Raw genomic sequence first — 20162 nt, forward strand, 5'->3', positions numbered from 1 at the left:
GAGAGAAATAACCCGTTGTTCATGTGCTGCGGAAAAATATGCCCTCGTCTAATATTTGGTTTTGTTAATAAACAATCAAAAGAAGTTCTTAGACATTCACCGACGTCTCCAGCATGTACAAGGTGGATAACCAATCCGGTCGATAGTCGATCAAAGCCAGCATGTCCATTAAATATTGACGCTTCAATGTTTCCAGTATCCCGGCGAGGCCTTATTTGAAGCCTTGCTTAGGGTGAAAGAACTCCTCGATGATGCCACCATCGCCCAAAATATGTCCCACGAATTGATCTCCCTCATCAAAATGACAGTTAACCAAAACGATTTTAGTTTCAACCACATTTTTATAGTCAAACGAATGGGCCAGCTATGGTTTCCTCCCTTTCTAGCCGAACTCTTCCTCAATTCATTAGAAGGAAATATTTCCAATACTGAGAATCAGCATGTAAAAAACGTGGGTTATTGGTTCCGTTACGTTAAAAACATTCTATGCCTTTGGAGAGGAGCCAAACGCCAGTTATACACTTTCCTCAATTATGTGAACACACTCCATCCGAATATTTCCTTCCCCATGGAAAAAGACGTCAACGGCACAATCAACTTCCTCGACTTGTCAATTACCTTAAGGGAAAAAAGACATGATTTTGCTCTCATCGTGTCTCGCCGCAAACGCGGCTTTTTTATCAGAGGATGCCTTTTGTAGGCTTTTGCTCTGTGTCTATTCTAATGTCGTATTACTCTCATAGTAATATAAATGTTATTTTTATTATTATTGTTGTGCCTATAATAAGGTTCTTGTCTTATTTAGAATGCTGTATGGTCTTTTTTGTTTGTCATTTGTTGGCCCCTTTTTAATTTTTGTGTACGTTAATGCTTTGCTGCAATGCTGTTCCAGTTGCTCGTAATAAATTTTGCATAGTGTCTTAATTATTCCGTCGAGATCATCCATGTCTGCCTGATTATATATATCCTTAATTTTAACTCTTGGTTTAATTCTGTGGATGGACCTTAAAATGTTTCTTTCCGTTATCTCTAATTTCGTATATGTGCCCTTGTTTAGAAGTCCCATCCATGCTGGGGCTGCATACGTTAGGACCGGACGAATTACCGCCTTGTATATATAATTTTTAATATTAGGGGGCGTAGCACTGTTTTGAATTATAGGCGCTAAGCTTGCTCGGCTCGCGTAGGCCTTGCCGGTTATGTTATTTACGTGTTTGTTAAAGTTTAGACAATTGTCGATTGTGACACCCAGATAGGAGGCGTCCGTGCTCCACTCTATCGGTTGCTCCAGAATTCTTATGCACGGAATTTTGGGAGTTATTATGTATGGCCTTTTAAAAATAATGGCTTTCGTTTTGGTGGGATTAATTGTCATCCTCCACTTGGAGTACCATTTTACCACTTTATCTAGCATGTCTTGGGTTCTTTCACGGGCCGTTTTCAAATTCATTCCTTTAGCAATGATTGCTACGTCATCTGCATAGAGCGCGGTCAGGATTAGGTGACTATCGTTTTCCACTGGGAAGTCCGCCGTGAATAGGTTAAACAGTAGAGGGCCAAGGACCGATCCCTGTGGGACTCCTGCTTTCACTTCTCTTTCCCCGCTCATTTCCTTGTCCCATCTGACCCTGAATTTTCTATTATCCAAGTAGGATTTAATCCATCTTTTCGTCCATCCAGGGTATTTCCAGGCTTCCATTTTGATTAGAATCCCGTCATGCCATACCTTGTCAAATGCTTTATTTAAATCAAGGAATAATCCTATCGTCCATTCTTTTTTACTAAATGAGTCGCTGATGAAGTCTACAACTCTGTGGATTTGCTGGGTTGTCGAGTGATTCTCACGGAATCCAAATTGCTCTGGCGGTATTATATTACTTTCGTTGGCATGCCTTAGAATCAGTGGTGCTATGAGTCTTTCTAGAACTTTCCCTAGGTTCGAGGTCAGTGAGATTGGCCGGAAGTCTTTCCCAGTGATAGTTTTCCCCCCTTTTTTAGGAAGACATTTTATAGTCGAGTTTTTCCAGTTTTCGGGATAGTGACCTAATCTAATTGACGCATTAGCGATATTCCTCAGGAATATACCCGCAACGAGTGGGATTTGTTTGATAGCCTCGTTCGTAATTTTATCATCGCCAGGTGATTTTCTATTTTTCAGTTTTTTAATTACATCAAGAATCAAGTCCATTGTTATCTCAGGTAATTTATTTTTATCCTCCGAACCATAGTTTATTGATATTGTTGGCGTTTTTGTGCTCGCTTTATTTGGCTGAAAGGTATTCTCAAGATAATCTGCCATGTAGGTAGATTTTCCCAGAGCATCACAAATGATTCTATCACCGGTCTTAATGTTTGGGTCAGATGGGGGGCTTTTCTTCAGTTGTCTTGCTAACTTCCAGACTGATCCGTCTTCCAAGCTAATCGACTCCAACTGTTTTCGCCAGGAATCCTCCCTGCTCTGCAGTATGGCTGTTTTAATTTGTTTGTTTAATTCTTTTACTTTTAGTTTGTAGAATAATGTGCCAACTTGGAAGTACTTTCTCCTGTAGAAATTTCTTGTTTTAATTAGCCATTTGGTAGCCTCGTCTAGTTTAAAGGTACCTGCTGGTCTCTTTTTTATCATTGGAATGGCTTTTTCCATTCCATTACGTATTGCTTCCGATAATTTTTCAGCCATCATGTCTAGTTCTTCCGTCGAATTCAAGTTGGTCGGTTCGTTTTCCTGGTACAGTTCATCAGCTATTGATTTTCTGAAGAGCTTCCAATTTGCCAAGCCATAACACATTTTAGTCTTGGCCAACCCCTCTATAACAAGAGGTTTAGTCCCAATATTAACTACGACCGGGAAGTGATCACTCGTGAGGTTATTGATGGTCACCGCCTTGGCTGGCCTCCGTAGATTCTTTGTAATTGCAAAGTCGATTACACTTTTACCACCCATTCTAGTTGGTTCACTGGGGGCAACTACGTTAGCCATGTTATCTTCGGTCCATTTCTTGAGAATTTGTCCGTTTTTATTTCTATTAGGGCAATTCCACTCATACTCTTTCGCATTTAAATCCCCTCCAAGTATAGTTATATTATCTTTGTCTATTATTTTATCTAATTCCTCTGTTAAGAGTTTCTTTCGAGGAGGTAGATAGCACGAGAAGGCTTTAAGTATCCCTATCTCGGTTTCGATTGTTAATCCAACGCATTCGAGATTTTTGTTTTCCTCCAGTATGATGTCACTTGTATCCATATTGTCACGTACCAATATTGCTACGCCCCCAGCAGCTCTTTGGTTCATATCTATAATTCTGTCGTTCCGTCTTATTTTAAAACCCGTTACTTCCCACTGGGTCTCAGGCCTGAGATGAGTTTCAGAAATGAGGCCTACACTGATATTGTTGCGATTTAGGAAATGCAATAGTTCCGGTGTTTTGTGGTCCAGACCGCCGTTTGCATTCCAAATCATCATGACCAATGACTTCTTAGCTAGTTTACGGCCCATTGTTGCGTAGCGTAGCTAGAAGTATGTCGCTTATTTTTGCCATCATTTCTTGCATAATCAGCATCTGCTGTTGCATCATTGTCCCAAAATTCGTCAGAGCCTTCATTAGTTCTTTCATACTGTCCCCGGTTTCGATATTTTGTTCTTCCCCTCTCCTTGATTGTTGCTCGATATTTATGGCTTGCTTTTTCTCTCTTAGTTCCTTGTCTAGCCTCCTCCTCTCCCACGGGTTTTCTTGCGGAACAGGAGCGATCACTTTTGATTTAGACATAGGTATCGCCTCCTCCGGTGGTTTATCCTTAGGATCTTTCCGATACCTCTTGGCCGCTTTTTCATATACCTCGCATCCTGGGGTATTAGCCTCGTGCTCCCCGCCGCAGTTGCAGCATTTTGTTGGTCCAGATCTGGGGCAATCTTTTCCCTCATGATCTCCTGCACATCGGTAGCAACGCGGTTCAGCTCTACACAACCTTGAGCCGTGGCCATATCTATTGCAACGGAAGCATCGTTGAGGGGTCCTGTATTTAAACGAGGTTATAGTAACCGGGTGACTACATACATACTTAATTTTTTCAATGCTTTTGCAATCAAAGTCATCCCCTTTTTTGATCGTTGCTGATTTTGCAATTTAAAGGAAATCCACTTATACAGACCACATAGTTCCAAATGTTTCCGCCCACCATTTTTCTCACAAACATGCGGCCTCCACCGCCTCCTACACATCCCCCTTTCCCCCAAAAACTTCAGCATTGAACTCGTAACAATCACGAATATAGCTACCAACAATGGCCGCAACCCTAAGCTAGTTGATAAATTACTTCGGAAAAAACAAAAATCAATGGCCATAAATAGCATTTCCTCCGCACAGTTCGCAGTATCTAGAGAATTTTGGTGGTGCTCGCTCTCATTTCTGAGAGTTCTTTAATATAAGATTTCCAACTGCCTACCCACCTCACTCAAAGCAGCCTTTTATACACCCCTAACTCTCTCAAAACTTCTAATCAATGGTAAAGACACACAGGATAGCCTTCTTAAATCAGGTATTTATGGACTGAAATGCCAGATTTGCAACACCGTTTATGTTGGTCAGACAGGGAGGAATGTCAAGCTACGAGCCAAGGAACACGCAAGGTGTCACCAAAATAAGAATACCAACTCTCTCTTTGCTAAGCACCTTCTAGATTTCGACCACAGCAGTGACTTTGTCCCAGAAATATTACATGTTCTGCCAAAATGATTAAAAATGGACGCTCTCGAGCAAAGGGAGGCCTAGCAAAACCCAACTTGGCACTTTGTAACGAGCAACTGTTCCCGTCCCCCTCCCCACTCCTCTCTGAGAGACACTAGCCTGCTATTGGTCAAACCAGCCCCTCAACGCACCCGGTCGCCCCCTCCCCTCTCAGGCCCGCCTTCCCCTCCCCGCCCCCCCAATCTGTCCTGAGCGTGTATATTCTCGCATTGTTGTTAAGTATGTTTGTTGTACCTGATGATGCCGCAAGTCGGTGAAACGCGTTGTACCTTAAAATAAAAATCTGTGGAAAAGTACCAAGTCCTTTTAATATGGATATGAAGTACTTCCACGAATGAAGCCTGAAACAGTAGAATATATTCAAGCCGTTAGCACAGAACAAATGCTGGATTGTGTGAAACGAAGAAAGGTTTTCCACAAAACCGGGGAAATGTGGCCTCGAACGACATTTATGGGGAAGTATTTCACGAGTTTCAGATGAATGAAATGGCTCTCAAGGAAACAATTCGTACGAAGTAGGAATTAGGTAGGTCGGAGATGCCCTTTATTAAATAATCCCCATTCAAGTACTTACCCACAGTCCATTCTATCCATGGCTGCTCCTCGCCGGGTTGCCCTCGTCGCCGTCTCATGTTTTTAAGTGTCGAGGGCCCTCCGAGAAGGTGACCTCGGAAGGGGAGCAACCAAGCGACCCCCACCTTGATCCCCCAATCCGACGTCGCCTCTCATCCGCGGCGCACTTTGGGGTGACCGCATCCGGATGCAGAAGGTCCTCCCCGGAATGTCTCGGACGCATTGAATGCTCACTTATGCTTGCCAAGCCAATTGAAATTATTCAGCAATGGCATATTATAAAGCGAATATTATAACATATGTATTGTGTTAGCGCGTTTATGAGGTTAAAGCGTCGGATGACAGTTCACCGAGCTCGACAAACGACCGACTCACAGGGATGCACGACATGCGGCAGGTAGTACAAATACGAGGGTTATTTGAAAAATTCGCGGAATGGAATAGATATAAACTACTTACCTCGGCGAAAACTCTTTCATTTGATTCCGTCACGAAAATTTGATTCCTTCAGGTCTGCAAAATACCTGTCTAAATCGGCTGCTAGTTCTTTGTTTGAAGAACTCCGTCCACCAAATTATGTATGCAAGCTATTAGAAAAGATAATGGCGGAATATCTCTGGGATTTGTGGGAGAGTGAGAATTGGTTATACAGTCGCCGATATGGTTTTAGAAAAGGGCACTCTTGCGAAACTCAGCTATTTGGGTTCTGCCAAGAAATGTCCTACTTTATGGATGCGGGAATAGAAGTGGATGCTACAATAGTCGACCTGTCAAAAGCCTTTGACAAAGTTGACCACGATCGCTTAGTGCTTAAGATGGGCCAATTACCACTACACGGAGATAGAAGAGTAATCTCTTGGGTCAAACAATTCATGGAAGGTCGAACACAAAGGGTCTAATTAGGAGAAGTCTATTCTGAAAAAATGAGGGTAACATCGGGAGTCCCACAAGGAAGCGTGCTTGGCTCGCTCTTGTTTTTAATTTATATAAATGATCTCCCGGAAAATATGAAATCTTAGATAAGACTTTTTGCAGACGACTGTATTATCTACAGGAGAGTCGAAAATGACAGTGACCGCGACATAGTGCAAAGGGACATTAGTAAAATGGCGGATTGGGTGACGAATAATGGGATGGATATTAATGTTAGCAAATGCAAATCCATCACTTTTAGTAACAAGGTAAATGGAAGCAATAGGGGCTATAAATTCTCAGAAAATGTCATTCTTAGAAGTGATAGCTACAAATACTCAGGTGCATATTTAACCAAGGATTTAGGGTGCGGGCTAAACGTGGAGTACATTTTTAAGAAAGCTTTCAGAACTCTTCATTGGGTGTCGAGAAACCTCTAAGGGAGCGTTACAGTAACTAAGGAATAGGCGTATGAGGACCTGGTAGGACCAATTTTAAAGTACGCATCTCTTATATGGGACCCTCATGAAGAAGGACATATCAAAAACTGGAAAAGGAGCAAAGAAAGGCTGCCCGATATGTATTGGGGAAGCATAGGAGGATGAAGACTGTGTCTGACATATTAAAAACGCTGGGCTGGGAACCTCTACAAAGTATAAGAAAATAAGCAGACTTTGTGGAGTGTTCCGCATTCTGATGGGGGAGAATGCGTGGGCAGATCTTAGGAAAGAGGCGGGGAACCCAAATTTTATCGGGAGAAATGATCACAAATTCAAGTTAAAATGCCGGGCACAAAGAACGAATAAAAAATTTTCTTTTCTAAATAAAACAATTGTTGATTGGAACACCTTACCTGCAAAAATATTCGAGCCCTTTCCTAACAGAGTGTATACTTTTAAGAATAGATGTAAGGAACATATGTAATAATTTTATTGACGTGTGGTGTGAAATTAAATGTAACAGCTTAATTTTTCTAAATTTATCTTTTTTTCTTGCTGATTGATTGATGTTAATGAGATGGGGATTTTCTTGTGTTGTGAAAGATATTTGTGTTTTGAAGTTTCCTTTAAGTGTACTTCTGTTTCACTGACTGGTTTTTATCTATTGTCACTAGTGATTGCTTGGGACTTGTGTGCCACCCGACACTGTCTATCTGTTTGCGTGGATTTTAATAAAAAATGAATAAATTGACAATTTTGAGCGTGGGGAGGAGATGGAAATCTGATGGAGCCAAATCAGGCGAATGAGGTGGGTGTGGTAACAGTTCGTATCTTAGTTCACGTATTTCTACCATGGCAGAGACATGTGCGTGGGTTTGAATTGTCTTGATAAAAAATGGCTTTCTTCCTTGCCAGACCTGGCCTTTTTGTGCTTATTTTGCTGTGGTTGGTCCAGTAGATAAGCGCAGTAATGTCCAAACATTTTTTGACCGGTGGGAAGATATTCTATTATCAGGATACCTGTCGCATCCCAGAAAACTGAGGCCATCACCTTTCTACTTGACCATATTGCCTCTGCTTTCTTTGGTGGTGGTGAATCAACATGTTTCCACTGCTTTGAATTCTGTTTTGTCTGTTTACAAGTTTTTCATCTGTGGTTATAAATCGGTGCAGAAAATCTCGTTGGTTGCTCTTAAAACGGGTCAAATATTGTTCGTAAATTTCCATTACGATCCTTTTGTGATCCTGCGTCAAGAGTCGCGAAAATTATCTAGCAGATAATTTTCTCATATCCAACTCCACCGTCAAACAAAAAATCTCCGATTGCGATGGCGATTACCAGATAGCAAAAGACACCTGAGATGGATTGCAACGAAGGGAAACAGCGACGTGAAGTGCACCATTTGCACTTTACTTCACGGCATGCCAATTTCTCGTGGATTACGAGTTCAGAGTGGTTGCCGATTGGCTGAAGATATCCCTCGGAGGGTATCTCACGTTCCTCCAAACAATAATGCTTCTCCGCAATGAAGGGCATCGGGTTTTCCCGTTCTAAGTGTCCCAACTCGCCACAGTCGCTTCGAGAGCAAAGGCGGCCATCGGCTTCGGGTGGCCGCCTTCGAAACGTCTCTCACCCTTCCTTATATTCGTCCCCCCATCCGGTGGTGCCCTACTCGTTTCGCTTCTGCATTCACCCTCTCCCTCTTGACCTTCGCAGTGGCTCCCGAGACAGTAGTCATCCCCATCGTGTCCTGCATCCTGGGCTTCCCGTTGCTGGCGCTCCTGGTCATCTGCTGCCTGCGGCGAAGGGCCCAGCTGGCCAGGGAACGCGAGCGGCGCAGGGCAGCTGGGTGAGTGACCCTCGACCCCCCATAGTGGCGATCTCCCCTCCCTCCCTCCCACCACGTCGCCATCAGCGCGGGAAGAACACGTGGCATTTACTGGGCTAAAACACGTGGTTGCGAGCGATTGGGCTGGAAAGTTAGAGGGGGCAGTATATGACAAATGGTAATTTCTTCTTCTTCGTGGAGGCAGCAGCACAAAGCGAATGCTCAAAAGGACATTTATTATCGATACAACGATGAACGCAAAAATACATCCACCGACTCCCGGTATCCTTAATCGCAATCTCTGGTTTATTTACGTATTCTGTTCACCGTTCGTGGAATTTTTGCGTGTACTCCTCAGCCGAAATTTAAGTGCAAATGGCTTATTTGATGGTTAGGCAAGAGCAATACTAGATTTCAGGCTGCTCTAAAAGTTATTCATTTGAAGTAATTAAATATAAGAAATACCTGTATTGCTACAATCGGCCGAAGTATGCACGGCAGGTCTACGAGAATGCCAAGTGTTCCTTCTCCTTTAAATTCGTATTCATAGACTCTAGCACTGCCACCAAGTCTTCCCACGGGGGTTTTTGCTGCCACCTCTTTTTTCCTTTTAAGTGCGAATATCAGCGAGATATTCCATGTTTTTTTCCTGAGGAGAACCAGGCAAACTACTTGGGATGTACAAAATATGGTTTGGAATGATGTAGTTTCAGCCAAAAGTGGGGATGCTGATGATGTCAAGGAAATGAAAGAGGGCCGATACTCCGAGTGAAACCTATAGCAGATGAAAGAAGGCCAATGTTGTGAGTAAAGCAGTAAAGAAAAAGTCATGGAAGAAAGCTGAAACAGAATTCTTTGTTGACTCTCAAGTAGTTCAAGTCTGCTGCTATGGATCTCAAGAAGGTAGTATTTAAATCTCATTGTGCTGTTGTATTCAACTGACGGAAATAATATTTTAGTCCAGTATTATTGCATTAGAAATGTTTTTGTGTTTCAAATGCTTCCAAATAAGTATGATCATTCTTGGCCTAAGTATGTTATCCTTCATCAACACGGTATATTTTGGAGTAGTCAAGGGAACCTTGGCAAATATGGAGCAAATGGGAAAAGAAAAGATATGGCAACTACTCATCAAAGGGTAAGAGACAAATTTGGTCAGGGCATAGTGAATAGCATCCGCAAGATGCCTATACTGGGAGGTGGTGTTTAAAGCCATCACCAATAATGCAAATTTGGAGTTTGTTATCAACAATATTGGTGTGCCATAAAGGTGTCGGAAACACAAGTCCATTGCACTTCTCTGAATTTATTGCTATTTGGTTGTCAAGATAAGGCTGTGAACAGATAGTTTTATGGTAATTGCATTTAAGTTACTCAAACAATTAAAATTGAAATGAATTTTAAATTTCAACAAATATTTTGAAATGCAGCATCAACTTTTGAATTCCTTTACCCTGATTTCATTATATCAACAATAAAAATACCCAGTTAAGTTTCACAATATATGGTTTTCCTGAGCCCTTGCTTCTCATGCCAGAGTATGTTCCTATGTATATAACTGTTTCATGGCTGGCATCGCAAAAGAATGGAAGCAACACTTAGTATTCTTACTTTGCCTACAGGTCATATTGTTGTTAGAGATTTTGGAAGGTATTCACCAAAATAGAAGGCAGCAGTTATATTTACTCAACTGATGCTAAGAATCTTCTGCTCTTTTGAAAACATCCAATTTTTTAGTAAAATTACAATCATTAATTACTAACCCTCCCTATGGATGTATACTAGTTTACAAATCCCACTATGTGGTGTACTAATTACGCTTATTAACCTTCCCCATGGACTTCAAACTTTATGTACTGGAAGGGCTTGGTGTGTTCTGATGACTCTTCAAGCATTCATGGTGGAAGCAGTGATATTTCCTCCAGGGAAGGATCACCCATGCCAGAAAGGGTAGGAGCAAGATGAAAGGTAGTCTGTGCAGTGTCTATTCCTCTATGAGGTGGCTACAAATGCATTTGACCCCCATAGGCTTGCAATTGAATAATGGTGTCATATTTAAAAAACCTTCTCGACAGTGCTATCTCCTTCTTCTGTAATGACCAATTTCATTTTTTATTTGTAAACTTTCAATATCTTCCGGCTGCATCTTCTACAATGTATATTTTGCCCTATTGTTTCATGTCTCAGTTTATTGTTGAACTCTTCATACTTCCTTCTACCAAAGTTGTTGGCCATGTAATTTGGCATGCATGTCCTTCTCTCTCCTATCTTCCTAATCGTCTTGCCCTTAATCCATTGTTTCCTTGCCCTTTTCCTATTTACTATTCCTATAATTTATTTTGTGGCTTTCAATATCCCTTCTTGGCATTTTCCCATTTTTCTTGTATTGAGCCCAACTTTCCTTGCCCATAAATTTCTCAATAGTCGGATGTTACTCTTTCCTTTTTGATCTCATTAGTGCTTCTATGTCCCAGGTCCTATATCTTCTTACCTGTTTTATCTTTCTGAGTCTGTTGCTACACTGAATAATTACTACATTGTGATCTGAGTCTGCATCCACTCCCTGGAAACTGTCTGAATTGATCACACTTTTCCTAAATCCACTCATAACCATAACCTAGTGCAACTGATACCTTCCTGAATCCCCTGGTATTTTCCATGCATGCCAGCATCTTTTGTTTTGTCTTTGCCCAGTGCTTCTGATGATTAACCCCTCCTGTCTCCTGCAGAACTCTATCGCCTTTAACTTCTGGTCATTCCACTTTCTTAAACAATAATCCAAGAGCAAATATCATTTCTCTCACCAGCACAGTTCTAGAGGTATACTCATGGCAAGATGGCACTGTCTAGAGCACACGAGAAATCAAATAGTATAAGTAATGCTTGAAATTTTTCCAAGAGAAACAATTGAACCTTGCCCTGGGGGAAATATGACTCATGTGAAGATGTGAAACTTATGGGTAGACATCTATTATTGTAATGAACATTGTATTCCCAATTTTTTCCTTATTTGTTCATTCATCCAGGCTTTATAGCCTCAATGTGACAATTATTCTATATTTTACTCTTCTTTTGGGTTTGCATTTGCAGGTCCTGTGAATTCTCGGACCATGGAGCACTGTCCCTGGTCAGGCTGAGCCCAGTCCATCGCCCAGGTCAGTTTATATTGTTAAGTGCACAAAGGGCCAGCTCAATGCTGGCTGGAGAAACTTATGTTCTAATGCCTTGTCCTTATTGAAATGCACAATGATCATGCCTGATGCAAACTTCCAAAATATCTATATTTCCTCTGAATACATTACCTTAATTCTTTCTATGGAAATAATACATTTCAATGATTAGCCTTTGGAAGTCAATGGGGAGTCAGATAATGATGAATCTATTTTCAAGACTGTTAACTCATAGTTTTGCTACACCATAGCATCATCTGAACTCACAGAAGTCCCATTAATGCGACAGTGTTGCAAAATTAATTGACATCAATAAATTCTATCCTGTGGAAAGGTAAAGTATTTTGGTTCTTCCCTCTGCATAACTATGGAATTCCTCAAGGTATCGGCCTCAACTATCTCTCAACAGAAATAAACATTTGATGATAATGGGGGATTGGAATGAGGTGGATGAAGGAAAATATGGTTGTGAGATTAGTCACTTTGGTTTGGGAACAAGGAATAAGTAGTAGTAGTATTGAGGGGAGGCGACCGACAGCTGAGGTCATTTGCGCCATAGGGGATGGACAGGAAAGAATGAAGGGTGGAGAGAAACCCGGCGTTGGCATTAGCCTACTCTTATCCAAAGGAGCTAAGGGGTCCGCAGCTTAACGTCCCATCTGACGGATGGCATACTCACTCAAAGTGCCCTCCACAAAGCACCTCAAGCAGGGATCGAGATACCTCTGAAAAATATTCAACACTGCTGGGATTTGAACCCGAGCCCTCTGGATGGGAAGCCAGTACGATAGCCGCCTCACCATCTCGGGGAACAAGGAATAACCATGGGAGAATAGCAATCGAGTTCTACCAAAGAATGACTATCATAATAAAAATGATAATTTTTTGTTGTCCACTGACCATACATATCATGTCGGTGTAGGAGTCATCAAGTACAATGAAAAGTACAAAATACTGGTACAGTTTGACCCTGAACATGCTTAAAGAACATACTTATATTAAATAGTTAAATAAAAACACAATGCATTGAAACTGCTTATCATTTAAAAGTTCATTCAATGAATAATAGCACTTTATTAGAAGGAGTTTCCTGAGTTTCAATTTGAAATGGCATTATTTATCACTTGTTTTCAATGAGTGAGGCAATTTGTTATTAAGTCTTACACCCATTGCCATTGGGCTTTAAAATGAAAATGCTAATTTATGGTAACTTGCATGGATGTTATGAGGATTTCAAGTTGAAAAAGAGTGAATATTGCTATTTATGTGAAAGAGATGGACATTGTTCTTGATGAAGACAGACATGGAAAATATATGTATGCATTGATGAAATGTAAAGAACATTTAATTTTTTCATTAAGGGTCTACATGGTTGCCAATAGGCAGCACCAAGTACACATCTAATATGTATTGTTTTTGAATTGAGAAAACAATGTGCCACAAGCACACAGATGATCCTCAGAACACTATTCTATACAATGCCCTGGAGAAAAATTATAATAATACAAGAGTTTTAACACCTCCAGAGAAATTGTGTGCTATGCAGAAACAGAATAGTGTACACCACAGTGTGCAGTGTAGATCACAGATTATCAGCATGAATATTCCACCCTCCAGTTTGTTGAACATTAAGACCTTTGAATTTGGTTTTGGTTGCACAAATAACTCTTTCATTTTCAAGATTGAAATTGATATCCTCTTGCAATGTTGCCCAATTAAATGCAAGAATCTAAGTCTTTTTGCATTTTAATTTAATTCTGTTGTCACAACACCAGTTTCAGACACTGTCTAAGACCTTTTGTGTTTTAGCCAGAAGTCTTTGACAACTTTTGTCAGAAATAATAAAGTTTGAATCATCAGCAAAGATTATGGAAAAGAGGAAAAAAGGAGGAAAAATCAATTCCCAGTCTTGAAGGCACATTGGAAACATTACTATTTAAACTTAGAAAGATTCCACTAAGTTGGAGAGAATGCAGAGAGGATCTCCATGTCAAATGGCACATTTGTGTATAATAGGAATGATGTAGGCAGGAATAGCTAAGGATAAGATATACTTGATGATGAGATTCTAGCAGAACCACTTCAAGGCTTAGGTTAATGTGGAAGGAAGAATTCATATTAATTTAGTTAATTTTTAGCATTTATGAGGAAGGCATCTGGCCAGGAGATTTTCCAAGGTTAGGTTACAATCATAAAAAATAGGAAAACTGACAAATGTTAAAACCATTTAAAGTTTTACTAAAGATCATCAATAAAAGGATGAAGCAGAGGGAACACATAAGGGATGATCAGTTTGAGTTCAGAAAGGAGAGAGATGCCATGGCTGTAATGAGGTCACTCATAGAAAGAAGCATAGAATACAATGAGGATCTACTTGTATGTGTTTGTTTTATAGCTTTCAAAAAGGCATTTGATAGAGTAACTTGGGTAGAATTCATAAATGCATCAAAGACAATAGTGGTGTATTGGAAAGATAAGAGACTTACCTGCAGTCTATATGTCTCAGACTGATCAGATACGAGTGGGGGATGTAGAGTCCAGATGGGCAGCATTGCTGCCCATCTGGACTCTGTGCTGCTCAATAAACATGGAAAGGAAGTGTTTAAGAGACATGGGAAGAGGTGGAGAGAGGAATGGAAGTCCATGGGTGATTCGTAAAATCAGTTATGCTTGTGCATATCAAGTATTAGCTAGCCAGCCAGCAAAGGGGCTACAGTGATTGCTCAGTGCATCAGAAAATCATTTCATCTTCAAAAGGTTCACCTTCATCTTTTCTTCCATCATGTAATTGACTGACCTAGAATGTAATCTAGAGTTGTAAAAACAAATAAAAAACAATTATCAGTTCATTATTTACGATACATGCCAAAATCATTTCTACTAAAAAGCTGTCTAGACATTTATTTTCATGGATGCTTCTCAATAAACTTACAGTATAACAGTTTCTCATCCTATAACATAAATGATATCCATTGCCGCATAAAATTTAGCCAGTTCTTCTGAACTTCTTGAAGGCTCATGGGGTTTCTGAACAGTAAACATACTGCTGATGCAAGTAGCATTGGCATGAAATAGCAGTGCAATTTGATAACTCCCTCTCATGCTCCGTTCCTCTGCTCTTTAACTTACATGCATATATATATATATATATATATATATATATATATATATATATATATATATATATATATATATGTATATATATATATATATATATAAACCATAAACACAGTAATCAACCCGAAGGTCGGTTTGACAGGCGATGGTATAGATCACCCAGTACTAAGCCCTATATGGCATGTGAAAATTCACACATCAGGGTAGGGGGGCCAGTTCCTTTCCCTGTGCCGGTTATGGTTTCCCAGGAAGACCTGGTACCCGAAAAACCACTTTAGCTTGGGTGGAGCTGCAGGTGCTCAGAGTGCCTTGCCCGGGAATCGAACCCGGGACCCTCCGGTCAGCAGTCCAACGCTCTACCCACTGGACTACCACGACCCATATATATATATATATATATATGGGTCGTGGTAGGCGTATGTATATATATAACACATTCATGAAGTGTAGGCACAAATATTTATCAGGTTATGTCAAAATCTCAGCTGTTGTGTGTCATGGTCTTGTTGAACTGTGGTGGCATTACGGTCAAATCCATAGATAAAAAGCATTGCACATTCAAATTTTTGTCTGTAATCCTCATAAGGTGGAAGAGTATCAACAAGCTCTTCTTACCTGGATGGGATGAGATTGCATGCCCTCATCACTTGCAGTGTTTCCCTCTCTGTCTAGCAGGTCGTGGTGGCAGTGGGCGTGGTGGGCACCGCAGTGGGAGCATGGGAGCGTGGGGAGGAGGGGAGGGTGTGGGGGAAGAGGATGGGGAGGCGGGTGAGAGGGGACGGGGTAGCGTAGCCAGGAGGGACCTGGAGTGTGGAGTGGCTGCACTTGTTGGTGGGGTGCTCTTCCTTGACACTGTCGTCGAGGAACGCTCAGAGGCGGAGGTGGATGCTGAGCTGACCACAACCACCTTCGAGGTGAACATACCCTCGCCCACGGATGAGGAGGACAGTGGATGTTACCAGGGGGACCGAGGTGAGAACCTCTTTATCAATCCCTTCCTCCCACTCACAGCCCTAACAATTTCAACATCCTGCTGAAATGAACAACTTGCTCTCCTAAGTTTTGTCAGTTTTTGTAATGTCCCTCTCCACTGCCAATAAAGTCCGGAGCGACATGTATAAATGTATTTTGTGTGTGAAAATTGGCTTAGATGTTGCTCTTTAATATACTTTCATTGTATCAGATGCAACCAGAATTCACTTTCACTGCCTTTTTGAATTGCTTCAAATTTCAAAATATAGATATAAGGAAAAGGAATAGAATCCCATATAAAGGACAAACACAGGGATGGTGGGTGAGGTGGAATCTAGCATATTACAAGCATAAGGTCCACTTCCTTTTTCTTCAATTTATATCCTTATGAATGAATATCTGCTCATCATTTGGTGGGTTTCTGTGTTTGAATGTGAGTGCATAAATATATTTATTTATATAAGGGTCGTGGTAGTCCAGAGGTAGAGCATTGCACTTCTAGCTTAATGCCCTGGGTTCATCAGAAGGACTGTTACTAATGCCTGCTGGTATAAGGGAGGTGAGGCATCACTTGAGGCATCACTTGTTAGAGGCATGTGGAATTGATTCATATCAGAAAGAATATAATAATTTGTTCTTCCACATGTATATATATATATATATATATATTTTTTTTTTTTAAGTAATCTACCGGTTAAGGTAGGTTTTTGGACTGACACAACTACCAAACAAACACCTTATCACTCCCAACAAAACACAAAATCAATCATCCTACTCTATATCAGGTCCCTCTTCATCTCTGAGTACTTCCTTCCTCCCTTCATCCCGTCCAACAACCCTATCCTGTTCCTTCCCTTTCCTCTTTTGCCCAACATTCTACCCTCTATCACAGTCTTCAACATCCCACTGCCGGTCAACACCCCCTTCATCCACTTTTCCTGCCTGCATAGGATTGCTCCCAACAAACCCCTCTCTTCGCCCACCATACCAAGTACTTCCTCATTTGTTTTCTTCTCTGTCCATTTCACCTTCTCCATTCTTCTCCACACCCACATTTCAAAAGCCTCCAGTCTACGTCTATCCTCCTGCTTCAATGACCACGTTTCCGCGCCGTACATAGCTACGCTCCATATCAAAGTTTTTACGAGTCTTTTCTTAACATCCTTACTCAAAGTCCCCGTCATCAACTCCCTCCTCCTCGTGAAAGCCTCTTTGCCTAGCGCAATTCTTCTCCTTACGTCCCTACTACTTTGACCGTGTTGGTCCAAAACACTACCGAGATACGTTAACTGTTCTACCTGCTCTAGCTTTTGCCCTCCTATTTTAATGTTAAGCTTGGCCTTTTTCTTTCTAGAAAATCGCATAACCTTTGTTTTATTAATATTGATTCTCATCCCATACCTGTCGCACTGAATTTCCAATTCACTAAGCAATGCTTGCAGCCCCTTGGCTGACTGACAAACTAAAGCTTGGTCATCAGCAAACCTAACTGATTTTACGACTTCCCCGCCCACTTTCATTCCTACCTCGAGTTCTTCCCATGCCTCTTTGATCATTTCTTCTGCGTACAGGTTGAACAGCAACGGTGATAATGGGCAACCCTGCCTTACACCCCTTCCTAACACTGCCCATCCTGACTCCCCGTTTCCCACCCGCACCTGAGCAGTCTGAGACATGTACAGGTTGCGGATTAGCCTCCTTTCCCTCCAATCTATTCCTATTTTCAGCAATATACTCATTAGTTTTTCCCAATTCACTCTATCAAACGCTTTTTCGAAATCTACGAAACAGGCAAATACCTCCTGGTTGTGTTCTATATTCCTCTCGATTAATAATCTCATTACTGCAATGGCATCACGCGTACCTCTCCCCTTCCTAAACCCAAACTGATCATCCCCTAAGTAATCATTTGCCCTACTCTCTATCCTTTTGTTTATGATCCTGAGAACAACCTTAGCTGCGTGGGATATCAAACTAATTGTCCTATAGTCCTCACATGACGTGGCCTTTACCTTTTTCGGAATAGGAACTAAAACTGATCTCACAAAGTCTTCCGGCCAGATTCCCTCCTCATAAATACTACGGATCAGCCCATATAGCCTCTTCCTCCCACATTTTCCCAAGCATTTCAAAAGTTCCACGGGAATGTTATCTACCCCCACGGCCTTATTTAGTTTCATCTCCCTTAATGCCCTTTCTATCTCATTGTCTAGTATGCCTGGACCTAAGCTATCTTCCTCTACGTCATGTTCCTTTTCAATGTCTAACTTTGTTGGTCTAAGCTCTTTACTATACAGGTCTTCTACATATTCCTTCCATCTCTCTTGGATCTTTCCTGCGTCAACTATTACCTTACCGGCCTTATCTCTAACTGCTATCGTTGATCTCCCTTTCTTACTTCCCGATAAAGATTTAACTATGCTGTAAAGCTTGCGTTAAGGGTTTTAATAGTGTCATTTGCGGCCTTAGATAACCCTTTCTTGATACTTTCCCATTATTCTTGGACAGTACTTAGCCATTTACCATCCTCTATGATTACCTCTACAGCCTGTAGGTACTCCTTCCTTTTCAATCCATTTAATGCTTATACATTCCATTTTCTAACCTGCCGCCCCTGCCTTATCGCTTTGAAACAGACGATACATTTCATAACTACTAAATTGTGGTCAGAGTCAGCATCCGCTCCCAGAAAGCTGTGCAAATATATCACACTGTTCCTAAACTTGTGTCTAACCAAAATATAATCTAACTGATACCTTTCTGAGTCACCTGGCTTTTTCCATGTATATCTGCATCTTTTGTGGTGTCTAAACCAGGTGTTGGTGATGACTAGCCCCTGTCTCCTACAGAACTGAAATGCTTTCTCCCCACGGTTATTCCTAGTGCCTAAACTGTAGTCCCCGACCTCGTCACCATCTCTTCCTTTCCCTACCATCGCATTCCAATCCCCCATCACTATCAAATGTTTCCCTGCAGGAACACATGCGATTATGTCCTCTAACTGATCATATATGTTATCCACCTCTTTCTACGTATGGTTGCTTGGTGGCATGAATACCTGAATAATAATCAAGTTCCTCGGTACTGCTATAATCTCTGCAAGTAATATTCTACTTGCAGAGATTGCTTGTTGCCTATTCTATGTTGACAATGCTTCTTCCTACCTCTTTATATAATACTATGGCAGCTCCTTGTTGGCTCTCGCCCCTGCTGCTGTGTATTATTCTATACTCATCACTCCAGTAATCACCGCTATCTTTCCATCTCACCTCTAAATAGACCTAAAATATCTATGGTTCCCCTTTCCATCTCTTGCCTAACATTCTCCAAATATGTTATATTTATATATGTTTATATATTTATATTTTAATATTAAGCAATCTACCGGTTAGGGTAGGTTTTTGGATGGACACAGCTACTATATAAAACATTTTGCGACTCCTAACAAAATACAAAATCCAGTATCCTACTCTACATAAGACCCCTCTTCATCTCTGAGTACTTTCTTCCTCCCTTCATCCCGTCCAACATCCCTATCCTGTTCCTTCCCTTTCCTCGTTTGCCTAACATTCTCCCCTCTATTACAGTCTCCAACATCCCACTGCTGGTCAATGCCCCCTTCATCCACTTTTCCTGCCTCCATGGGATTGCTCCCAACAAACCCCTCTCCTCGCCCACCATACCAAGTACTTCCTCGTTTGTTTTCTTCTCTGTCAATTTCACCTTCTATCTTCTTCTCCACACCCACATTTCAAATGCCTCCAGTCTACGTCTATCCTCCTGCTTCAATGACCACGTTTCCGCGCCGTACATAGCTACGCTCCACATCAAAATTTACACGAGTATTTTCTTAATATCCTTATTCAAAGTCCCTGTCATTAACTCCCTCCTCCTTGTGGAAGCCTCTTTGCTTAGTGATTATCTTCTTCTTATGTCCATACTACTTTGACCGTGTTGGTCCACAACATTACCGAGATATGTAAACTGTTCTACCTGCTCTAGTTTTTGCCCTCCTATTTTGATGTTTAGCTTAGCCTTTTTCACTCTAGAAAATCTCATAACCTTTGTTTTATTAATATTGATTCTCATCCCATACCTGTCGCACTGAATTTCCAATTCAGTCAACAATGCTTGCAACCCCTTGGCTAACTGACAAACTAAAGCTTGGTCATCAGCAAACCTAACTGATTTTACGAATTCCCCACCCACTTTCATTCCTACCTCCAGTTCTCCCCATGCCTCTTTGATCATTTCCTGTGCGTACAGGTTGAACAGCAGCGGTGGTAATGGGCAACCCTGCCTTACACCTCTTCTTAACACTGCCCTTCCGGACTCCCCGTTCCCTACCCGCACCTGAGCAGTCTGAGACATGTACAGGTTGCAGATTAGCCTCCTTTTCCTCCAATA

The 20162-nt window shown here is 41.3% G+C and overlaps 1 protein-coding gene across 1 annotated transcript in view; it reads left to right on the forward strand.

Moving 5' to 3' along the window:
- Positions 1-11734, forward strand: part of LOC139689846 (uncharacterized) — a 107954-nt gene extending 96220 nt beyond the window's left edge. Inside the window, exons 3-4 of the mRNA XM_071586939.1 lie at positions 8385-8517; positions 11587-11734. Coding sequence (XP_071443040.1) covers positions 8385-8517; positions 11587-11734 — 281 coding nt within the window. The remainder of the gene's footprint in view (positions 1-8384; positions 8518-11586) is intronic.
- The last annotated feature ends 8428 nt before the right edge of the window (positions 11735-20162 follow it).

This window comes from Hetaerina americana, unplaced genomic scaffold, assembly GCF_022747635.1.
Source record: "Hetaerina americana unplaced genomic scaffold, ioHetAmer1.1.p SCAF_28, whole genome shotgun sequence".
In the NCBI taxonomy this organism is placed as follows: domain Eukaryota; kingdom Metazoa; phylum Arthropoda; class Insecta; order Odonata; family Calopterygidae; genus Hetaerina; species Hetaerina americana.